The sequence below is a fragment of the Balaenoptera acutorostrata genome, chromosome 1 (assembly GCF_949987535.1).
Source record: "Balaenoptera acutorostrata chromosome 1, mBalAcu1.1, whole genome shotgun sequence".
NCBI lineage: Eukaryota > Metazoa > Chordata > Mammalia > Artiodactyla > Balaenopteridae > Balaenoptera > Balaenoptera acutorostrata.
Genome location: NC_080064.1, coordinates 22,186,904 through 22,211,544, shown reverse-complemented (window position 1 = coordinate 22,211,544; position 24,641 = coordinate 22,186,904). Strand labels below are relative to the sequence as shown.

Genomic DNA, 24,641 nt, shown 5'->3' with positions numbered 1-24,641 from the left:
TGTTCTGTTCAGTATCTATAATATGATGTGCAAAATCTGATTGTTACTTCAGAGAGAGGTAAGAAATTAAAGTGCTTTAAAAACAAATTTTCTGGGAATTCCCTGGTGGTCCAGTGATTAGGACTCTGTGCTTCCACTGCCAGGGGCCTGGGTTCAATCCCTGGTTGGGAACGGAGATCCCACAAGCCATGTGATGTGGCCAAAAAATTTAAAAAAAAATTTTTTTTTAATACTAAAAAAAATTTTTTTTAAACCCACACATTTTCTGCTGACTATAAATGGTGATTGTCATGGGGCATCCTTTTTTTTTTTTAAATTGATTTGTACCTGGGTCTTAATTTATAAAGGTGATTGAGTGACTACATGAAGAGGTCAGTGCCATTGAAAAAAAAGAAGAAGAAAAAAAAAAGTTTGGACTTCCCTGGTGGCACAGTGGTTAAGAATCCGCCTGCCAATGCAGGGGACATGGGTTCGAGCCCTGGTCCGGGAAGCTCCCACGTGCCACGGAGCAACTAAGCCCGTGTGCCACAACTACTGAGTCTGTGTGCTACAACTCCTGAAACCTGGGAGCCTAGAGCCTGTGCTCCGCTACAAGAGAAGCCACCACAATAAGAAGCCCGCGCACTGCAACGAAGAGTAGCCCCTGCTTTCTGCAACTAGAGAAAGTGCGTGGGCAACAACGAAGATGCAACGCAGCCAAATAAATAAATAAATTTATTTTTTTAAAAAGTTTCATGTTACAGTTCTCTTAGAGATGAGAGACGTAGCAGACCATACAGGGTCACGGGGTAAGCACCAGTGTCATTCAGGAGGCAGAGATGCATAGGGGAATTCTAAGAGAATGCATACGCTACAGCCTTAATTGAGGTTTCCACAGGCAAGGTGTGAAGCAATGTAACATAGGGTAATTGTTTATTTAGGATTGGCTAGTTTGAATAATTCCAGAGGGTTTTGGGGTATAGAAGCTATCACTAGGTATCTGGCGCTGGGTTGATTTACAGCAGGGGAATATAGTTCAGAGTATGGTTCAGAATATAGGCTCTAGGTTGCAGGGGAGATGTAAGCAACTTTGGCTCTTAGTTTGGCCCTGTGATTAGTGGGTGCCAAACAGACAAATATAGAATCTAAGAAAATATAGAGCATTTATTAACTGTTAAAAATAATTAGAATAAGAAGAGTAAATGTCAGATGTTGAGTAAAGCTAATTTTCACAGGCTGTAGTAGAAATCTAAAACTTGAGTGGAAAGAATGGTCCTGTCCCAAGTTGATGATGATAAAGCCATGATTTAAAAAAAAAATTATTTTATTGAGGTATAGTTTATTGAGGTATATACAACGTTATGTTAGTTTCTGGTATACAGCAAAGTGATTCAGTTATACATATATATAATAGTTTGCATCTGCTGATCCCAGACTCCCAATCCATCCCTCCCCAACTCCCCTCCCCCTTGGCAGCCACAAGTCTGTTCTCTATGTCTGAGTCTGTTTCTGTTTCATAGATAAGTTCAGTTGCATCGTGTTTTAGATTCCACATATAAGTGATATCATATGGCATTTGTCTTTCTTTTCTAACTTACTTCACTTAGTGTGGTATCTCTAGGTCCATCCATGTTGCTGCACATGGCATTATTTCATTCTTTTTTTATGGCTGAGTAGTATTCCATTATACACACACACACAAACACACACACACCCACACCCCATACCTTCTTTATCCGCTCATCTGTCGATGGACATTTAGGTTGTTTCTGTATCTTGAATAAAGCCAAGATTTTTAACCCTGCTGTTTACTTGTGTATAAAGAGAGATGCTGCTGATGAGCATTACTGTTGGAGTTATTTTAATCACATTGTCTCTTCCTTATTGAGTTATCCCTTTCTTGTTTCTGTACTACTTGCTAGCTCTATCTCGAGATTGTTCCAGTCATTGTTCACAGTACAACATAAATCCTAGCCTCAGGTTCTCTTTCACTTTCCCCTGTTGCCAGTCAGTCCTCAGTCCTCTGCAGTCAGAAATGGTTCTCTCTGTGGTCATCACTTACTTTGAAACCACTCCATCTTTTTACCCTAGTCTTCATCTTTCTCAGCTACTCTGAAGCGGCTCATATTATTGTCCAAACTAGAACTCTTTTGTAGAGTGAAAGGGGGCACTAACCAAACTCGGTTTTAGGATAGGAGGTATAAATTAACACTGTTCCTGGCAAACTGGAAGCACTTAAAAAACTCTTTTATAGCTATCAGGGTGCTCTTTGAGCTCAAGTTTTAAAAGGACATATATACATAGGAAAAATTTTTAGAAGAATATACACGAAACTTAATACTGAAATCATGGAGGTTTGGGGGCAGAATAAGGTCTTTTGTATTTTATTTTATACATATCTGTATGGTTTGGGTTTCTAAAAATATGAGCATATGTGCCTTTTGTATTTAAATATTAAAAAGAAATTAGTAATACTGTAGACAAAAGAGGTGGTACATGATTACAACCACAGTGTACTCTAGGCTAAAACATGGAAAAGCAGTGAAGCTTGGGAAATATTCTTGATTGAGAGCAATGAAAAGGACCCTAAAATTTGTGGTTTTGGCTTGGAGAATAAAAGGATGGAATAAGTGGCAAAGAGAGAACGACTACACTCAACCCCTAATTTCTTTTTGTCTTATCGATAAAGGAGAGTAATCTTCAAACTATAAAGGATACCATATCAATTTAAAATATTTTATTTCCACATTTATAAGCAGGTACCTAAGTTATTTCAAATGAGTTCTAATTCTCTAGACTCCCCTCAGTAAAAAGACTGGCTTTGGTGCTCCTTCTTTGTGTTCCATAGAACCTTGAACTTCTATCAGAATCATTATTTCACTGTTTTATTTATTACTTTTTAAAAATTTTATTTATTTTTGGCTGCGTTTGGTCTTCGTTGCTGTGTGTGGGCTTTCTCTAGTTGTGGCGAGCAGGGGCTACTCTTCCTTGCGTGCGGTGGCTGCTCTTGTTGTAGAGCACGGGCTCTAGGTGCACGGGCTTCAGTAGTTGCGGCACGCGGGCTCAGTAGTTGTGGCTCACGGGCTTAGTTGCTCCGCAGCATGTGGGATCTTCCTGGACCAGGGCTCGAACCCGTGTCCCCTGCATTGATAGGCGGATTCTTAACCACTGTGCCACCAGGGAAGTCCCTGTTTTACTGTTTTAGAAATTATCTGTTTCTTTTCAACCAGACTATAACTTCCTTGAGGTCACGGACTGTATTTTGTTTATCGTTATATTCCCTTTCAGGAGGGCTTGGTAGAGAACAGTCAGTTGAATGAATGATAGCATGAATATGAACTAGAATTCTCACTATAGGCATTTAACGTTGGAGAATGAATCTGCAGTGTATTTTTCTCTCACATTAGTCTCATGTGGATTGACAGCTTTCCTGGGCCAGTCTTCCATGAAGGCTTCTTTCATCTTGTGATGCTATTATCTTCAACTGTAACCTCCATGGTTGCCAAAGAAATGGAAGAGAGGATTGAAGAATCACATGAGATGTTTTTAAGGGGTAGTTGTAGAAGTGGCTTACGTAGATAGCTCCAACCTGACAGTAAGGGGGTCTGGAAAATGCCATCAATCTGTGTCTTAGTCTATTCTGGCTACTGTAACAAAATGCTATGGAATTGGTGGTTCATAAACAATAGAAATTGATTTCTCACAGTTCTGGGGGCTGGGAAGTCCAAAATCAAGGCGCCAGCGGATTTGGTGTATGGTAAGGACCTGCTACCTGGTTCATAGACTGCCATCTTTTTGCTGTGACCTCACATGGTGGAAAGGGAAAAGGAGGTCTCTTTTTTTTTTTAATTTTTTTTTTATATGGATTACTGTTAGGAGACCATAGAATGTTTTAAATTCATTTCTTTGATCGCAAAGAGGGTCTTTGGGTGAGCTAAGCGTAGATTCATCACCACTATTGGAAAATTACGTTATTATCTGACCTTATGTAAATACTGTCATCTTCAGGTGGGAGGGACAGCACATTTATATTATAGCAAGAGCCTGTATTTTGTCATTTGTGAAATTATGGCAGTAGATAAGCTAGAAAATTGAATTTTTCTTATCTTTAGCCTTGCAGTTTCCAGTCAAAACGTGTTTTCCAGCGTTATTCCATCAACGCATTTTTCTCCTATGCCTTTCAGTGAGGTTATGTCATACATTTGTAATACAGTTAAATTCTCTTGTCACAGTATGTATACCATCCTGGAATTCCTTGAGGTCCTGGTTGGTTTTGGTATCTTTTATCATACAGAAGTTTTGAATTTTTGTAAAATCAATCTATTTTCTCCTTTATGGCTTTTGAATTTAATATCATGCTTAGTAAGGGTTTATCTACCTCAAAGTTCTTTGTTTTTTGTTTTTTTCTTTTTTCTTCATATGCTTCTGTAATTTTGTTTCTAAATTTAGAGGGTTTTAAAAAAAATTATTTTATTTATTTATTTTTAGCTGTGTTGGGTCTTCGTTGGTGTGCTCAGGCTTTCTCTAGTTGCAGAGAGCCGGGGCTACTCTTCATTGCGGTGCGCAGGCTTCTTGTTGTGGTGGCTTCTCTTGTTGTGGAGCACGGGCTCTAGGCACGTGGGCTTCAGTAGTTGTGGTGCACAGACCTCAGTAGTTGTGGCTCGCGGGCTCAGTAGTGGCGGCTCGCAGGCTTAGTTGCTCTGCAGCATGTGGGATCTTCCCGGACCAGAGCTCAAACCCATGTCCCCTGCATTGGCAGGCGGATTCTTAACCATTGTGCCACCAGGGAAGTCCCTAGAGGGTTCTTTTTTAATGCCTCTTTTTTCTTTATCTTTATTGGTACCTATGAAAATTAAGGCAGCATTATATAATGAGTTGATATGCCATAAGCAAATAACCAAGAGTATTTGGTTTTATTTATTTTGTCATGTTTTCTCATGAGGAGTGGCTGTCCATTAGAAATTGTATGGGCCTTGTATTTAACTTGTATTTATTATTTACCTTGTCTGAATTGTTAAATTTAATCATATTAAATAGCTATATTCCCACCGGATATGTTTATTTAAAATTGTTTAGCAAAGTTTCTGCCTCTGTGAGTTCTTACTCTTTGTAGTGGTTGGCAGTACTCTTTGTCAGCTTGAAATACTTTAAGTTTTCATAATTTGTATGGCTAAGCACACTAAGCATACTTCTACTATAACTAGTAATTCTAATCAGAAAACTCTAAAATCAGATTCTTTGTCATATAAAAAAACAGGGAAAACTTAGTAGTGTTAACCATTGATCTTTCATTTATGGATTCTTAAACTGTTTCAATGAAAAGGCTTTTACCTTAGAAGGAATTAGAGAAGGTGAAAATATGGGGAAAAAACAGAATAGTGTGAAGAATATTTTTTAGATTACTGGTAACCTGATTAGAATTTATTTTTATTTTTGGCATGTAAGTAATTTGAATATAAAGGTATTTCTGTTACATAAATGATTAGATGATAGTGAGATTGCCATACTTACTGTGTGAGAATAAAACTGTGTGTCTGGTAAAATTTTAAACTAACCAGTTTGTATCCAAGTTTGGATACCTTATCCTGGTAAACATTCTGTGTTGAGTAAAAATCCTGGTAAACCTTTTATTTTACCTTGAATCTGACAAACACTTTTTTCATTTAAATAAAGAGAGAGCCTCATGTGAAAAACAAGTACATCTCTAACTGTAAAATATAATAGGGATTAATAAAATAAATCTAAGGGAAACAAAAGGAAACAGTTACCCTGTAATTTATTAGTTAATATTAGGCTGCCACTTGAGTAGCTAGATGATTTTAAAAACAGATCAAGACATTGATGCTTTTGTATAATTTTTTTACAGGTGAAAAAAGCCAAGATGCAGGAATCAGGAGAGCAAACTTTAAGGTATACAGAGTTGAATTTCTTTTTAATGACCTACTTATAATTGTTTTTACATGCTGATTAGTATATGGGCGTGATTTGGGTTGACTACCCTGTTTCTGGTTTTTAGCATCAGTCTTCACGTTTTGAAATTATTTGGTTTAAGGTGAAAATTTTCCTCTAAAAGTTTGTCCTTGAAACACATAGGTGCTGATTTTTTTCATTTATTCATTATTTATTCAACAATATATACCAATCTCATGTTATCTCTCAGATCCTGTGATATTTGGAAGAGACACAATGGTGAATATTCTTCAGTCTGATGTACAGTATACATAATAGGGAAGACAGAAATAAGGAAAATCCAAGGGGTTAATCATTAATTACCACATGGATATGGGACACCTTAGTCATTAGCTCAGCTCCCCTTGTAGAAAAGAGGCAGCATCTTTCATGTCATGTTCTGGCTTCCACAACACCATGATTTTAAGTTGTCCACAGTTCTTACCTTCTGTTGTTTGTCTACCAACCATATGAACTGGTAACTGCATCACCTCTAACATCTTAATTTTAAGAATCCTACTCTTATACCACCACACACACTATCATTCCAGCTTATTTATTCTATTGTCACACTAGCCCTGTGTGTTATACACTTCCAATTAAATGATCTGTCATATTTTCATTATCAAGCATTGACCCTTCCCCCAAAAAAGACTTCAATAACTCTCCATTTTCCCCTTTTCCCAGCTCCTGGCAACCATCATTCTGCTTTTTGTCTCTGTGATTTTGAGTACTCTAAGTACCTCTTATTAGTGCAATCATGAGTTATTTGTCTTTCTGTGACTTGTTTATTTCATTTAGCGTAATGTCTTCATGGTTTATCCATGTTGTAGCATGTGTGAGAATTTCCTTCCTTTTTAAGGCTGAATAATACTTCACTGTATTCCACACTTTGTTTATCCATTCTTTAGTTGGTTGTGTTAATTGTTGACAAGAGTTCTATTGAATGAGAATGAAATATTTGTGGCGCTTACTTTTGGAGTTTGGGTGTTTTTGCTCTTTTTTGGAGGAGGGAAATTTTATTTTGGAGCATTTTTTTTTTTTTTTTAAAGCAAGGGTTTTTTTTTTTTTTTTTTTTAATTAATTTATTTATTTATTTTTGGCTGTGTTGGGTCTTCGGTTCGTGCGAGGGCTTTCTCCAGTTGCGGCAAGCGGGGGCCACTCTTCATTGCGGTGCGGGGACCGCTCTTCATCGCGGTGCGCGGGCCTTTCACTATCGCGGCCCCTCCCGTTGCGGGGCACAGGCTCCAGACGCGCAGGCTCAGTAGTTGTGGCTCACGGGCTTAGTCGCTCCGCGGCATGTGGGATCTTCCCAGACCAGGGCTCGAACCCGTGTCCCCTGCATTAGCAGGCAGACTCTCAACCACTGCGCCACCAGGGAAGCCCTGGAGCATTTTTTTTTTTAATATCATACACATTGTTAAGTAAAATTTATGTTTATATAACTGAAAATAATTATATTTTGAGACAGTAATAATTTTTCTAGATATAATAACTTTAAATATTTAACAAAGTGCTGGAGTTAATTCACTGTCTTGGTGCTGTTGTTTCTGTTTAATCTTTAGATACTAAGTTGAATAAGTAGGGGATTTTGCTATAAGATTACAGGACCATAGGATTTTAGGAACTGGTCCATTGTATGCCAGACCATACAAATATACCTTCTAAGATACAGGATCTAGAAATAGTCTTTCAACAGTGGGTATAACAGTGAACCCCAGACTTATTCAGGTACACATAGAAGACCAGTCATTGTAGTCAGAAATGTGAAGTTCTTGTCTGGGTTTATACCTTTCTCCTTGGAATCCTATTTAATTAGGCATAAGATGGGGCTCAAAAGTCTGTATTTTTACCATTCAGGTAATTATAAGAAATAAGCCATTTTGGGAAACAATGATGTAACTATTCAGTATGATTTCTTACCCTTACCCTCAATTCCCATAGTAATATCTTGGTTAGTATATTAAGCGCTATTCCAGAAATACAGACAGTTGAGTAAATAGATTAAAATAAACTTCATCTGGGGATTTACCTTTAAAAATTAATTACATCTTAGGGAAAGTTGTTTGAACCTTGAGAATATACCCGGAAAAAAAAAAAACTTTATTGATACTATGCTTGAATATTAGAGGTCCATTCAGAAAAGATAAGGAGAGCTTTAAGAATTTTGGTGCTGTGTATTTTTTTTTTATAAATAACGTTTCTTTTAAAAATTTTTTTCTTTTTAAAAATACTCTTTCCAGATATGTGTAGTGTCTGGGACAGGGTCCTCCCTGTCTCCCTGGAGTGTAGAACAGCAAAGCAGATTTCTTCCTAGGGAACATGAATGTGGGAAGAATACCTGGGCTGGGGAGAAGTTGTATTGTAATAATACTAGCTACAGTTATATTGTACTTACTCTGTTCTAGTCTCTGTTCTAAGTACTTTTCATATATTAACTCATTAATTTCTATAACAACCCTAAAAGGTAGCTTCTATAATTATCCCTTATTGACAGTTGAAAAACTGGAGCACAAATTCAGTGACTTGCTTAAAGTCATAAAGCTAGTTTTGGCAAAGTGGAATATGAACTCAAGCAATCTGGTTCTAGAATCCACACTCTTAAGCACTGTGCTATACTGGTAGTTGAGGGAATATGTGGAGAGTGGAAAGTAAGGTAGAAGGAAGAGGGAGGACGTTGTGAGGGATGAAAGTATAATCTCCAATTCAGAATTTCAGTGAGTATCTTCCCAACATTAAAGTGTCTAACGTAATGACTTGTCCTCCCAGTTTACATGACTTATCTTTTACAATTTCTCTTAATTTGTCTTACAAGTTTTTTTAAAAAGATGTTGCTAAGTTTTGGGAATGATAACAAATAAAAATTTGTTTATTTTTAATTGGGGGAAAGGAAATACAGTGGAATGCACCATTTTAAGGTTCAGAACCCATTCTTGGAAGCAAGCGTGTATGATTTGAAAAAACTTGTCAAGTGATTATGAGGACCATTGTCTGAAATCAAGCATCTTCCTACTTCCCTTTGGTACTTTGGAAATAAAGTGACAGCAGTTTTTGGTGTTGTGGAATTTTTCTTTTACCATGTGGTCTTTAGAGAAAATCCGACTTGCCTGTGGCTTAGGTGGAATTTCCGAGTGATATAAAGATTGAAGTGATGACGAAGAACAGTAGAATGCTGAAGGTACTAGCCCTGGCCCTAGCTCTTTAGGTAGCCGCTAAAAACCAAGAATAAGTATTTCATAAAGTAGACTTACCTTGCATCTTACTTACCTAGGAAGAAAGGGTTTGATTTAATCACCTTTAGCAATGCAGCAGGTCAGTCAGGGGCTAATGTATTCATTTTGGTTTTCCCAGTCAAGTAAGCAACTCTGAAGTCAATGATCAGAAACCCGAAACTTCAAGCCTTGCTTCAAACCTTACCATGTCGGAGGAAAGTAAGTACCATATTCTGTGCACCGTGGAAGAGGTGTTCCTGTGACCAGGTGATGCTATTCTTTTATAATTGGTTTTCACTGATTGCCTTGTTTGTCTCAGAATATCCAGAATTCTTTCATTGCCTTGTTTGTGCTCTCCTATAAGCCTTATTGACATACCAGCTAAGGAACAAAATCACATGGAATTCACTCCCCAGGGATTGGTGATTGTGTTTTTGTTTCGAGGTTGGATGTTCTAAAGGTAATAAATAGTGCCTTACTCAAAATCAGAAAAGTTTGTGGGCCAACCTCTGACTGTTCTCCAGAGGGCTTGATATTTTTCTACCTTCCTAATAACCAAATAATTCTACCTATCCATCTAGGCCAAAAAAAGAAAAGTAAGCCCCGAGGGCCCAAGATTGATACTGGGCCCTGAGGGAGATCCATCTCAGGGATCCACTTACCAACCCTTATTCTCTTGTAGAACAGTTATATTCATGCATTAGACAAAAATTTGTAGAATGTTCTTTTTTTTTTCCTGTGGAAACATGAGCTTTCTCTGACATATCGTGGTAGTATGCTCCATAGGGCAAATAGTCCTCCTTGAAATTAAATTAAATAAGATCTTACGGAAAAACCCCGAACGAACTTTTTGCCAACCCAATAGCTGTGCCCTTCCATATTTTCCCACACACTTTAAAAGGATAAATTTGTGTAAGACACTTTTTGAAAAGATACTTGTTTGGGGGATATATCTTAAGATGATTATGCTTAACCTTATATAATTCCCATGTGTTAAAAAATGGTGTGCCTATTTAAAAAAAAAAATGGTATGTCTTGAGTTGTGTATATTATTTCCTCAAAGATGCTGTTCCAGTGGTTCTCAAACTTTCAGCATACCTAAGAGTCATCTGGAGTGCTTGTTTGTAATGTAGAATTCTAGCCTCATCTTCAGTGATTATCATTCAGTAGACCTGATGTGGATGGGAATCTGCATTTTCAAGAAGATAGCTAATTCTGATACATATGGGAAACTGCTCTAATCAATGAAAAGTGTCTACTCTAATTTTTTTAATATCTCACTCATCCCCAAGAAAAAGGCCTGTTCCTTATATACTTCAGGGCCCGGAGGTAAGTTGTCTTCTTGCTTCTTGAAAACCATTTCTCTTTTTTTCTCAAAAACTCTAGTTCCTTTGAAGTCTATATTTATGTCCCTCCCCCACATTTTTTTTTACCTCAGACTGAACTCCTAGTCATTTTGCTCTTTAAAGACTAGATCTTCTTTTTCTTCTCCATCCAGACTCTTATTATTCTTGGTAATTTCAACATCCATGTAGATGACCTATCCAATACCCATAATGTCCTTCTTGTTTTCCTGTCCCTTTTTACTCAGCATAGATTCTATGGTTCTTTATTATAATTACTCCCTTACAAATACCTTCAATAATTTGGCCTCTTGTGCTCTTCTTGCTAAACCCCAGTCATAATTTAATCCAACTCTCTACCTTCTCTGTAAGTGCATTCAAATAGATGAACATTATTGGAAGAATTATACACCTAGCTGACTATTTACTCACAGGGCCTCAAGTGGGCACCCTACTACATTTTACTCATGAGTTTTACCTTTTAATATTTCACACCACTTCTTTCCTCTCGAAGCACCTATACTCATTCACCTTTCTTCATGCTTAACTGGTGACTCCTTCTCAAATAGAAGCTCTCTGTGACAGGAAGCTCCCTTATTATCCTACCACCACCAAATCTTCAAAGCTACTTGTGTTTGTACCCATGTTATCTTGCTTCATTCTTGTCAGAATTGGAATAGTATTCTTGCTCCTGTCAAAGGTAAAACCTTTTATTTGTGCTTCATACCCTATTTGTTCTCACCTCCCCCAAGGACTTTGGTACTTTGGTTCTTTGGTTATCCTAATACCATTCCTGCATCGTCATGTTCTTCTCTTCTTAATCCATCCTGTCAGTAAAGGGACATGATTCAGTATCTACCATCTTAAAAAACCGTCCTTTGGGTCCACATCCCCTGCTAGATATAGACCTTCTCTTTGTTCCATGACCCATTGGAACCTCTGGAAAGAGTTGCCCTCACTTGCTTTCTCACCTCCCATTCACCCTTCAACCCTCTCAAATTTAGCTTCTGTCACCACTCTTCCAATGAAATTGCTTTTGTTAAGGTTATTAGTTACTTTCAGTAACTGAAAGTGCTAGTTCTAGTGGACATTTCTCTCCTTGTATCCTGCCTCCTGCTATTTTTTCTCCCACCTTTCTCCTTTGCTGGCCTTTCTTCTACTATCTGAACTCTGAATGTTGGTGGGCCTCAGGGTTTGGTTCTAGTCTACCATCTTTGCTCTTTCTGCATCCTTTCATCCATTACTACATTACTTTAAATGTTTTATACATTCTTAACTAATTCCAAATTTGTATTTCCAGTCTGACTTCTCCCCTAATTTCATTTGTGAATCCAGCTGCCTACTTGACATCTCCACTTAGGTATTTAAAAGGAAAGTCATACTTAAAATGTGTGAAAACTTTTTATTCCCTTAGCCCTCACCAAATCTGTCCTCTTCCCGAACTTCCCCATCTTTGGAAGTGGTTTCACTATCCCTCTAATTACTCAAGCTGAAAACCTAGAAACTATCCTGTATTCCCGTTTTCCTCATTCCTTACATACAAATTCATCAGGATGTTGTGTTAGTTTTACCTTCAGGATATATTTCAAGGTTTTGCTTCATCTCCACTGCTTTTTTTTTTTTTTTTAACCAGTACAAAGTTAAACACATCCAAATTTATTTACACAAAGCTAAAGAAATTTGGGTTCTATTTCCATTTTGTGTAATTTTATTCTGGGGTCTGGCTTTGTTGTGTAGCTGACATAGGTCATTGAAACTTGATTATCCCACCTCACATGTAATTTTTTGTCACAAGGGAACAGAAAACTTGGGTATTTAGTGCACATACAATAATGATCTTAATACTTTTGCAATTTAGTAGGAAGGCAGCTGTCCCACAGCTTGGCAAGGGGACAGAGAAGTTACAGATTTTAAGCAGATTATGCCTTGACTCTTTTGTTTTTTAATTATTTATTTTCTTTCTTTATTTTGGCTGCAGTGGGTCTTAGTTATGGTACACAGGATCTTCCTTGAGGCATGCGGGATCTTTCATTGCGGCACGTGGGCTCTTTGTTGGGGTGTGCGGGCTTCTCTCTAGTTGTGGCGCATGGGCTCTGTAGTTTGCGGCACGCGGGCTCTCTTGTTGAGGCGCACAAGCTCGGTAGTTGTGGCGCGCGGACTTAGTTGCCCATGGCATGTGGGATCTTAGTTCCCCGACTAGGGATTGAACCCTCGTCCCCTGCATTGGAAGGCGGATTCTTCACCACCGGACCACCAGGGAAGTCCCTTGCCCTGACTCCTTATAAGCCTTTCATAGTTCCCAAGTGCTGCAAGATCAAGGCTCATTCATTCTCTAGAGAAGTAAAAATTGGCCTAGATCTCCCAGGATGTTTTGTGGACCTCTTCTAGAATTAAATTAAATCAGAGGAGGGGAAGGATTTGGGTTTTTGAATGTACTTGTCAGCAGAGAAGGAACCATTATGTAGAATTCAAATGAACTTTCATTCTATGCGATGAATGCTAAGAACTTTAGATCTAATTGAGATCCCTTTCATTTTTGTCAAAGTGATTATGGATTAACATAATCTGCAAATTGCCATTAAGTATTTTCAAAGACTTTGAACAACGGCAGTGGACAAGATTCATGATAAACTCACTGGTGATGATTTATCGTACTGTTGGGCATGAATGGGCCCTGCATCTGATCTTGATCAGGGTTCCCTTTTTGGGTCAGACACTCAGGGAACCTAGCTAGACATAAAGTTAGTTGGTTCACCCTTAGTCCCTAATCACAATAGAGCAACCTCCTTTATAGTTGTTGAAGGAAGTTCTTGAACAGTTCAAGAGTCTGGTACAAGCTCTGTGTGATGTTACTCTGTCTACAATATGGACTGAAATAGTGCTAATGAATAGGATTCTGCTATCTGTCAAACTTGAGTTGAATATTTACAGTATTTATCCCAGATGAAATCATTAGGGTCAAGCCTCATGACGGTATCTATTCTGGATGAAGTCATGGAGGTGAAGAGGACACTAGCTGTGAAAGTCTCTTTACTTGATAGTTTATCAGAGTATTACATCAGTTCCTCAGGTGTGTCTCTGCTTTGCCAAACGTAAAGCCTTTACTACAAAGCTGAAAAAATAGTAATACAGAAGCATACTTACATCTTTCTGCTGTTGATTATATACAGCAGTAGCTACAGTTTTCTAATAAAATTGGATTCTTGCTCCAAATCTGTCTTCCTGCAAGTCATTCTTATGACCTTTTATTCAGAATAGGGTAAGCACCCAGAGAATGAATAAGCTGAAGAAGTATAATGTGGTTTCCTAGACATAGATCTTGCATTTTAAGTTTGCCTATGAGCACAGCTGAGAGCTTAGGAAGTTGCTTCATCTATGGTTGTAGATCAGTGATGGGTGAAGGCAGAGGTCAGTTGGTACTGACTTTCGAGCACTTTACCATACCCCTTGCATTCTAGCTTCTTTTACTGTCTCTAAAAGTCTCTAAGAATGAGGTATTTCCTACTGCATAGTCTTTCTAAATTTCTGATGCCCAAGTTGTAGTCTGTTATTTAGTTTGAAAGGCTATACAGTGAGACATGAAATTTCCCCATTTCATTTTTAAAATGTTCTAACTTTTTCCTGGTGATATCTTTCTTTCAGTTATGACATGCACCGATTACATCCCTCGCTCATCCAATGATTATACCTCACAAATGTATTCTGCAAAGTAAGTTGAATAATTATTTCAAAAATCTGTATGCTTTTTCTCTAGATTCATTGCAAAATTTAACTTGATATTTAAGTTATTAAGTTGACATTTAACTTATTTTCACCTTTCTTGTTCTTCCCTACTCCAGTTTTTTCATTCCCTCTAAATATAGTCTATGTAACATCCTTTTAAAAAGTTGATGATTGTCTGGAATAGATCACTGTTACCCAGGAGCTTGCTCAAAATGAATAGGCACTGAAAAATGCAAAATACCATTAGTGATGAAAACATATTACTGATCTCTCTTTGCTCTACTTTAATAGAGAGATCAATTTAAAAAGCTGAAGCCAGCCTCGGACTGGGACTTCTCAGCCTAATCTATGTTCAGTTTATTGTTTTAGGAGTGTCCTCAAGAGTAGAACTAGGCTTGAGATTAAACAGGTTTAGTGGGTTGAAGTCATTAAGAGGCAATATTTTGGGCCTCATGAGGTAAGATCAGCATTTAAGGTCCACTAAGTTAATCATCTCCAAGATGAGTAGGTGCAGAACAGTGTGTATATTCGAGCCAGCAGTTGTGCATTGATAGAGTGAGCCTACATACATAGATACATACAAGTGTGCTTTATTAAACTGGGATAAATTCTGATGTGCTTACATAGGCAGGGTACGTAAAGAACACTCACCTTTGGTAACAGAGGTGAGTGATATGTATGGGTATGTTATAAAAAGAAAACTTTTTCCTTTTGAATTTTGCGTCAGTTAAAAAAATGAGCTAATTGAAAAGTCAACTCAATGAGTTCTCCAAATTCTAACCTGGTATTAACACTAATAGCATTCTTGGGCCAGTCATTTTCATGTGGTTTTCTTCTTCTGTGAAATGACTGAAACTATTCTCTGAGATCATTATGAAGAAGATAAGAAAATAATTTGAGCTATAAAGACACTATATAAAAAATGATATTATGATCTTTATCATATCTGGAGATTAATCCATTCGAAGTCACTAAGATTTTAAATCATTCTCACGTGATTTGATTAACAGCTACAACCTGAGCTATTTCCTGGTCTCAGATCTGGCTAAGAAGAATAGAAATTTTCAAATTCAGTCTTTTAGGGTCTACCGAGATGTAAATATTGCATATTCCAAATTCATTCATTCGTTCAAAAAATATTTGCATACCTGCTGTACTCAGGACACCTTATTATCTCTGCCTTCTATCTTTTTCCTTTTTAATTTTTTTTTTTAATTTATTTATTTTTGGCTGTGTTGGGTCTTCATTGCTGCGCGCGGGCCCCCTCCAGCTGCTGCGAGCGGGAGCCATCCCTCGCCGTGGTGCACGGGCTTCTCACTTCGGCGGCCTCTTCGTTGCGGAGCACGGGCTCCAGGTGGGCGGGCCTCAGCAGTTGTGGCTCTCGGGCTCCAGAGTGCAGGCTCAGCAGTTATGGCGCAGGGGCCCAGCCGCTCCGCCGCACATGGGATCCTCCCGGACCAGGGCTCGAACCCGTGTCCCCTGCGTTGGCAGGTGGACTCTTAACCACTGCGCCACCAGGGGAGTCCCTATGCCTTCTATCTTAATGCAGACCTCCTTACCACTTAGCTAAAATAGCATTGCATTTTTTAACCGCCTCTATTTCAAGCACCCTCTGCAGTCCATTTTACAAAGAAAGGTCAAACTAATCTTTATTAAAGAACAGCTCTGATCTTGTCATTCTTTGCTCAACAATTTCAGTGACTCCCAGTTGAACACTTTTAGCCTCATATTCAAGGTCTTTGCTGTCTGTCTTCTTATACTTTCCCTTAATATAATATGTGCTCCTTGCAGGCTGAAGCCCTTCCTCTGTACCTTTGCCAGTTTTTCTCTTTTCCTAAAACACCCTTTCCCATTTCTGCACATGCTATCTGCTCAGCTCACAGACCATTTCTTTATAGGCTTCCTTCATTTTCTTCTTCCCAAAACTGGGGGGGAAAAATCTTTTCCTTTCTGAAACACCCCTTTCCCCCATTATTTTATTGTTATGATCTATATGGTACATATGACACTTTCTTGCTTATAAGTACAGCATAACCTATCAAATAAAATAACCGGTATCTAAAAATTCAGTGCATAAAATGTGGCGCCATCTTATTCCAGGGATAAATGACCAGGTCATCTAGCTAGTTTAAAATCCCAGAAGTTTCACTGTTCAGTTCAATCTCTAGCTAAACCTGATGGGGTTGTCACCAACTAGTGGCAGTGTACTCTGGCTTAAATATCAGCGGGGCAATTCTGTGTCCTGTCTAGAACTTACTGGATTTTATTAGTTATGTGACTTCTATTTTATAGGCTCGATCTGGGGATATTGGGCCACACCTGTACTCCCTGTTTTCTAATATGGTTGCTTACCTTTTCTCTGCCAGCCTCACCCTCTTCTCTAAGTCCCACTTTCCCTCTCAGAACTTTAGTTTGGCCCAGAGGGCTAGGTGGAGAATGGAGCCAGTTGCCAATCCTGTTCTGTCCAGTTTTCTGTCATTTTAGGGTTTTGTTCTATATTTAGACATAAGGGCATAAACGAGTTTAGTCCATACTTGTATCTCACATAGGGCCTTGCATGTGGCACGCCACAAATGTTTGAGGCATAGTAGCTGGACCTTGGGAGGAAGATATTTGAAACTATTAAATTTTCTGTAAAATTGTTTGTTAGGTAGGTGACAGTAGAACCTGGAAAGGAAAAAATAATTCTACTTTCTGACCATAGTAAGAGACATTTGATGTGGCAGGTTAGTCTCCTCATTGCTGATTCTTTGCTGTTAGTGGTATTAGCTATTTCCCCTACTTTTCTCACATGAAAGTTTTTGTTTTCTTGAACTTTTCTAGACCTTATGCACATATCCTCTCAGTTCCTGTTTCGGAAACTGCTTACCCTGGGCAGACTCAGTATCAGCCACTGCAGCAGTCTCAACCCTATGCTGTCTACCCTCAGGCAACCCAAACATATGGACTACCTCCTTTCGGTAAGGCATTCTGTTGTGAGCAGTTGCTAAGAATGTTGATTTTATCCCCCAGAAATTTCCGTCTTTCCCCCAAAAGCGAGCACGGCTGATCAGGAAGCTGAGAGATGCCACGTTGTTCTTGGCAGAGCACCTGCTCAGGCACAGGTGTGATAGAAGTTGGGTATGCAACTTTCCAGCACTATATTTGATGCATGTCATATAAAATCATAACTTCTCAATACTCAGTTGTTTATCTGCCGTAATGTAGCTATTTCCAGGATACTAAGTCTTGACTGTAAAGCTTGGAATCTTCAAGTGTTTGGAAACTCTTTGAGGAATTACTGTTGATTTGACTTACTTCATACAAAACATGATACCATGACAAATTTATTTTGAGGTGGCTAATTTCTTGCTAAAACCAAGTAATCTACATATCCAGATGGAATGTACCTTATAGTTTTCTGCCCACCCCCCAGCCCCGCTCTGTTTTGTCAATTTCTCCCTCTCCTTCCCTGCTGCCCCAAACTGATCAGTTGTTGCTCTGCTGAACCAGAAAGTCGTCTTAGAGGGGGAAATCCCCAATTTTGTACAACCTTATCATGTGCATAGAGAGTTTTGTTCTTTGGTTTTAGGTATCTTGTACATGAACTATAAATTAGAATGATTTACTAGAAGTCAGTTTGAGGTTCTTTGGGCACTTAATAATATCTGTGCTTTTTCTGTGTGTGTGTTAATTGATAGATATTGTCAGTGTGGTTTATTGCCCCTTCCCTGCTTTCCTAGAACTGGTGTCAGAAAATTAAGAGAATACTGTATTTTTAAAAAAATATTCAATATGTTAATAAAATTATAACTGTGTAGCCTTTATTGAAACTAGCTAGGAATTAGAGAAATCTTTCAGATTGCCACAGATTCTGGGTGTTGCTTGCTTTTGGTTTTGAGATTCCTACTTTTCCTGGCCTATTTGGCTACTCTTTTATGATACTGACAGCTTTCTTATCTTGAGGCTTGTTAGCATTCCTTAGCTCCTGATAACTACTAGAAACAAAAATTGGGGGTTATGTTTAATGATAGTGGTAGTTGATAACTTCATGAGAGAAGAGAAACAGAAATGCTCTTGTTTTCCTGTTTGTACACCCATGCCTCAGTGCCTGTCGGTATATACTAAAATTTTATGTTTCTGATATATTTAACCAGACAAGACTGAGCAGTCCTTTCGGAAGCAGGACTCTGTGAATATGTTTGTGTTTATTTCTTTTTGCATATATTAAAGCTAATTTATCAACAGCTGGCTAACAATAGGCCAGCAAGTATAAAGTATTTCACATTTTATTTTACTCTCTGTTTTGATTTAAATTCTTTATTAGAAAGCCAAAAGCCCTTTATGACATTGTTGAACAGTTGATTATTTCTGCTGTTCATGTTAAATAAAACTCCTATTATATCTCTGAACTCAGATTTTGGAATACCTAGCACAATGCCATGTGCATATAGGTCCTAGATATTATGGTATCTTTTATAATCACAGCATTTCCCTCATTTTAAAGAAAGAAAGAAAAATCTGTAAAATAGGTAGATCCCTGTTAAAAACTTGAAGGAAACAGTGTTTATTTTATAAAGAAATATTGGTTATAACAGGCTCTTTTATTAATCTATTTCTGTTTAATAATTGGGGGTGAGGGAAACTTGTTTAATAAGTTTTTCTTATCAGTAATTCAGAGAGAACTGTTCATTAGCTTAATTTGCCTTTGAATGATAGGTATGGCATATTCTCAAATTTTATAAAGGAAATTTTAAGGAAATGTTTATAATACTTTGTGTGTGTGTGTGTAATGCTTTTTAAAGTGACTGTATTTTTGAAAGACATTTTCTTATGTTTTAACACATGGCTTCTTTTCTTTTATATCACTCAGATGTAAAATACTCCATTTCTTCCTGTATAGCACAGGGAATTATACCCAATATCTTGTAATAACCTATAATGGAATATAATTTGCAAAAAACAAAAAAACTGTATCACTATACTATACACCTGAAATTAACACAGTATTGTAAATCAACTACACTTCAGTTAAAAAAAAGACTCCATTTCTTTTTTTCTTGTGAAGATTTTGGTAATTTTATTATCTTAGTGTTGCCTGTTAGCACTAAAACTAGATTAGCTAGTCTGTTATTTTATTTCAGATGTAAACAGAGCTTTAGAAAATCTTACTGTAATACGATTGTATGTTATATATTTATACAGTATTAATAATATAATAATATTGAGTGCTTACTACGCAAGCAGTATGCTGAGAATGAGTGCTTCACACTTTACAATACTTTCTTATGTAATCCTCAGGACCACCCTAAAAAGTAAGTGGCAGCATTATCTCTTTTTATAGATGAGGAAACAGGCTTAGAAGGATTAAGTGACTAACCTGAGGTCATACAGTTAGTAAATGCCTAGGATTAGAAGTGCACCCCGGTCTGTTTAATTCCAGAAGTGCTTATAAATTTAGGTCTGTATGAAAAAGTTAATCTCAGAGTTGAGTTTGAAATTTAAAAGTTTCCTCCTTTTAAAGAAGTGAGAAAAGACTGGAGGAAATCTAGGAAGCCCATATTATGACTAATCTTTAAAAGTAAAGGAATGGTGGTCATATCTTTTCAGAGCTATATAGAAATCTGGTGAGATGGTAGAATGAGGATTTGAGGTTTAACTTCCAGTGATCTGCATGAATACGTGTGAGAGAAAGGGTACTCGTTCGTTTTTAGGGGCTCATAAAAGATTGGCTTAACTGCCATTGTTCTACCTTCTTTTAAAAGAACTTTAATATGAGATGGAGATTTGGCAGTATGTATTAAGAGTCTTAAGGATGTTCATGCCATATCCCTCAGTAATTTTACTTTTAGGGATTTATCCTAGGGAATTAATTAGAGATAACCACAAAAATTTACTACCAAGATATTCGTCACAGCATTATTTATAATAGCAAAAGATTGGAAACAACAGACATATTGAATTGAAAGGTATATGTTAAATTGCAGTGTATCCATAGAATGGAAAACTGTGTAGCCATTATAAATCATATTCTTAAAGAATATTTAGTGTCTTGAAAAAAGTTTATTATTAATTGAAAAAAGCAGTATATTAAACTGAAAATACAATATAATATACCAAGTTAGTAGTTTTTAAAAATATGTACATAAAGAATAATTTGGAAGAAAAACTGAATGTTAACAGTACAGGCAGTACAGATTTGATCTCAATTACCAAGGAACCATGCAAAGTGAGGACACAGTTCCAATGTGTACAGGTGTCAGTTAACACAGTCCCGTGCAAAAATGAGAATTGTCTGTATTTTTTGTGTGTGTGATGAGACTGTGCAATTTTTTTCTTTTCACTTTCTATATTTTCCATAATATACATCTACTTATAGTTAACAAAAGTACTCAGATTAAATTACTTAGTATTTATAAGAGCTCATCCCAGTGAGGTATTAAATCAACAAGATATTCTTTCATGTGGTTTTTTTAGCATTTATATGTACTTCAATTCTTAACCAAACTAATCTTCTCTAAATTTCCACTACTCTGATATATATTACTGCAAAGTGAACTGCTCAGATTAGTTTGGTTAGTGACTAACCAATAGGGGGGAAGTATTTGTGCTGAGAAACTTGGGTTGAGTTTGTGATAAGACCCCACTGTGGGGCAGCAGGAGAACAGCACTCAGAGGCAGACTTCCTTTGCCATTTTTAGATCAGCTGCTGCTCTACATCAGGCTCTTGGTGCTTAAAATGACTTGAGAAAGTCTACTTGTAGGCAAAGAACAGTGGACCAGGAGTCAGGAAGCCAGGATTTCATTTCTTCTTTGCTGCTGGCATTAGTGCTCTACAGTCACACCATTTGTTCATGCTGCTTGTTACTTGGAATTCTGGAAAGAGTGCTTTTAAAGGAAGATAGACAGATAGATACACACACACTTAAAGAGTAGGGCTACAGTGATACTGGAGGCAGTGTCCATATTGTCTTTTATTCCTCTGTTCTTCGTAAAATAATATTCAATAGCTACTTCATGTTTCTGCCCAAAAACATTCAAAACTATCTATTATTTTCTCTACTTGTCTTGGACATTTTGCACTAATTTCTGACCTTATAAGATGGACCAGTTTATAGAAGTTTTACATTTTGAAACTTTAAAGATACATACTGAATAATGAGACTAGCAAAACTCTCTCAGTTAATACTATTCTTATTAGTAAGATAGTACTTTAGGACAGTGTAATAATAAACATGTTTCCAAACCCAACACCTCAGGTTCAGAACCTATTTAGAGAAAAAACACGTTGATTACAATAAATCTGAAAGTTATTGTGACATTGAAAAGGCAAGTTGTTTCTATGTTTCTAAAAAGTGTGATAGTCAACCACCAAGAATCTTAGCACTAATATTCAAATTTCACATCATAAATGTTTAAAAAAACTACATTCTCAAATATTTTTTATTGTTAAATGTCAGCCATAACAAGGAATTAAGCTGTGGCTTACCTGGGCAAGACTGAAAATCATCATGAACCAAGGGGTGGAAGGGGGTGGAGGGCAACCCTCCTAATTCGTGCTGGAGATGTCGGCATTCCTTAATCTCCTCAAATATGTTATTTCATGTGTTTAGTAGGTGAGAAAAGAATATGTCTTGTTTTTTTAATGCTTTAGTTTGATAGATTAGGAGTTTGGGATTAACACATACACACTACTGTATATAAAATAGGTAAATAACAAGGACCTACTGTATAGCACAGGAAACTATACTAAATATCTTGTAATAATCTATAATGGAAAAGAATCTGAAAAAGTGTGTGTGTGTGTGTGTGTAGCTAAATCACTTTGCTCTACAGCAGAAACTAACACAACATTGTAAATTAACTATACTTCAATGAAAAAAAAAATAGTTTGAGACAAGGCAATTACCATGTTCCACTGTGAACCTTTTAAGATTTTCACATCTCCTTTTACTATTCTTACATTTACTCATCAACAAATTTTACAGATCTGAGTTACACTAAGATATGTGAATGCCCTGGTGAAGCAGAGGTCCTTATTCTCAAAGCATTATATATTTATAAATTTCTTATCAGATTAAGAGTATATGAAGTGAGGTAATATTGAATTTGAATCTGTGGCTGACCTTGGTATTGATTTCTTACCTGGAATGTGTTTGATGAATCTTCTTGGGCCTAATTATCTGCTTCAACTATATTGATCCAGTAGCTATAACTATTCAGAGCACAGTGAGGTTTTTTTGTTTTGTTTTGTTTTTTAACATCTTTATTGGAGTATAATTGCTTTACAATGGTGTGTTAGTTTCTGCTTTATAACAAAGTGTATCAGCTATACCTATACATATATCCCCATATCTCCTCCCTACAGTGAGGTTTTTAATAGACTTTTGCATAGCCAAAATTATGACAAAAACTTGGGGTCTTTCCTGGCAGTCCAGTGGTTAAGACTCCATGCTCCCAATGCAGGGGGCATGGGTTCGATCCCCAGTTGGGGAACCAAGATCCTGCATGCTGCACAGCGCGGCCAAAAAAAAAAATTTTTTTATGACAGAAACTCTTCACTCATAAAGGATATCCTTAGGCTGTCGTGTAGAAGCAAGCTTTTTTTAATGGTTTCCTAGTTTACTGCAAATGAAAAAGGAGATACGGCCAGAAACAGGAGATTGTCAAGAAGTGACAGATCACAGAGAAAAGACAAAGTGATACAAGAGCCTTCAAATCATAGAACTATAATTGAGTTCTACTTAGTACTAAGCAAATGTCTTCACATATTGCAGTAGCCTCTGGGGATGTTTCTGTAATGTACATAGCACAGCACAGTATAGATCTGAGAAAAGGTATGGTCACTATTTCCTCCCTGCTAAGAAGGCAGGAAAGGATATAAATACTTTTTAGAAAGATTGTCACTTAGGAGCCTTGTGATAAAAATAAAAGTGAATAGCTATGATGTCTTATATGTTCTAACAGGGAAAGATATGTCTCAGGTATTATGTGGAAAAGCTAATTATGAACAGCATGTAACATGCCATTTTTATTAAAAAGAAGAAAAAAGAGATTAGTAAACAGAAGAAATCTGAGTGACTCTTATGCAAACTGTGAATAGCGGTTAAGTCTGGATGGTGGGATTATATATGACTTTATCATTTCTAAAAATTAGAAATTATATTTCTGTTAATGTTTTTTAATTTATAAAAGTAAGCAGGTATGTCTTTCCTAATCAGAAGAAATAAAGGTAATAAAATAACCAGCTTAAGAAGGCAGAGAAGTATACATACATTTTAGAAAAATCTGGTGCTTGTTTAATGGGTAAGTGAATTTTAAACGTATGTGGAATGTCTCCTACCTAGACAATGCAGATAAATGATTTATCACTCTACAGGAATGTCAGGCACTCTACAACAGTGCTAGGGTGTCAGTAGCCCTTTGCTGATCAATTTTCCCCAACCATTGAGGTGAACTTACATACATACATATCACTATTGGGTTTTTGACAAGATTTTTGTTTCTATGGCCCCATTCCCCAATTCTTTGAAATTGTATTTGCTTGTGGTATATTACGAGTGGGAGATTCAATAATTTTCTCTTACAAGCAAATTTATTTTTGTTTTAAGATTTTGATTTTAAACCTACTGGCTGATATTTGAAAGCATAACCATGCTCCTCAGTTCCAGTGTTTTGTTTGTAATTGGTCCAATTTATCTGATTCAGGTGCATTGTGGCCAGGTATGAAACCTGAAAGTGGTTTAACTCAGACTCCATCTCCAAGTCAACACAGTGTTCTTACCTGCACTACAGGGTTAACCACAAGCCAGCCAAGCCCAGCACATTATTCTTATCCCATTCAAGGTAAACAGGCATGGTTGTGTGTGTTTTGTTTTTTTGTTTTTTTTTAAATTATTATTGTTTTTTGTTTTTAATCTACCTATATCTCCAAACATACTGGGTAATATAGGATATTTGCATTTGTGCATGCTTTTTGTGTTAGACAAACTAGAACCTAGGAGTGTGGTTCATAAGTAGTTTAAGCCTTTGACTGTGAACTGCTTAATAGAATTGAAGACTCCTCTTTTGCACGTTGGTGTCCAGAAAACCTGTCTAATTTTGTTCTAGTCTGTTCTCAGTGGCATTTTGTCCTGTAAATTAGCAGAAGACTCCATGGGTTAGAGCTTTGCTGACTTCTTTTATGTGAAGTCCAAATAGAATGGAAAGTGAGATTGAGTGCTGCTTTGTGAGATGTGTGCTGCTTTTCTGCTGTGGTTTTTGTTATACCTCCACCCCCATTTACTACTTCTTGGTGAGCTTTTCTCTTGTTCAAAAAATTCAGTGTTGTTTCTATTTTGTGATGGAAAGCATAGCATTAAAGCTTGAACTCTAAACATCTCTGCCTTCCTGAGTTCTTCCTCTAAAAGGTTAGAATTATGACAGGACTATTTGGAATGAAGACAAAGAAACTCAA

At 37.1% G+C, this 24,641-nt stretch overlaps 1 protein-coding gene across 6 annotated transcripts in view; it reads left to right on the top strand.

The window, feature by feature from the left end:
* Nucleotides 1-24,641, top strand: part of EYA3 (EYA transcriptional coactivator and phosphatase 3) — a 100,554-nt gene that overhangs the window by 38,467 nt on the left and 37,446 nt on the right. For 4 of the 6 annotated variants that reach the window (XM_007170510.3, XM_007170504.2, XM_007170507.3 and 1 more), the window contains 5 exons: nt 5,846-5,889; nt 9,280-9,359; nt 14,126-14,192; nt 17,030-17,166; nt 23,894-24,031. In XM_007170510.3, the coding sequence (XP_007170572.1) occupies nt 5,846-5,889; nt 9,280-9,359; nt 14,126-14,192; nt 17,030-17,166; nt 23,894-24,031 (466 nt within the window). Of the gene's footprint in view, nt 1-5,845; nt 5,890-9,279; nt 9,360-9,497; nt 10,470-14,125; nt 14,193-17,029; nt 17,167-23,893; nt 24,032-24,641 lie in introns of those variants that run through there. The other 2 variants (XM_007170511.2, XM_007170509.3) reach the window with 2 other exon arrangements.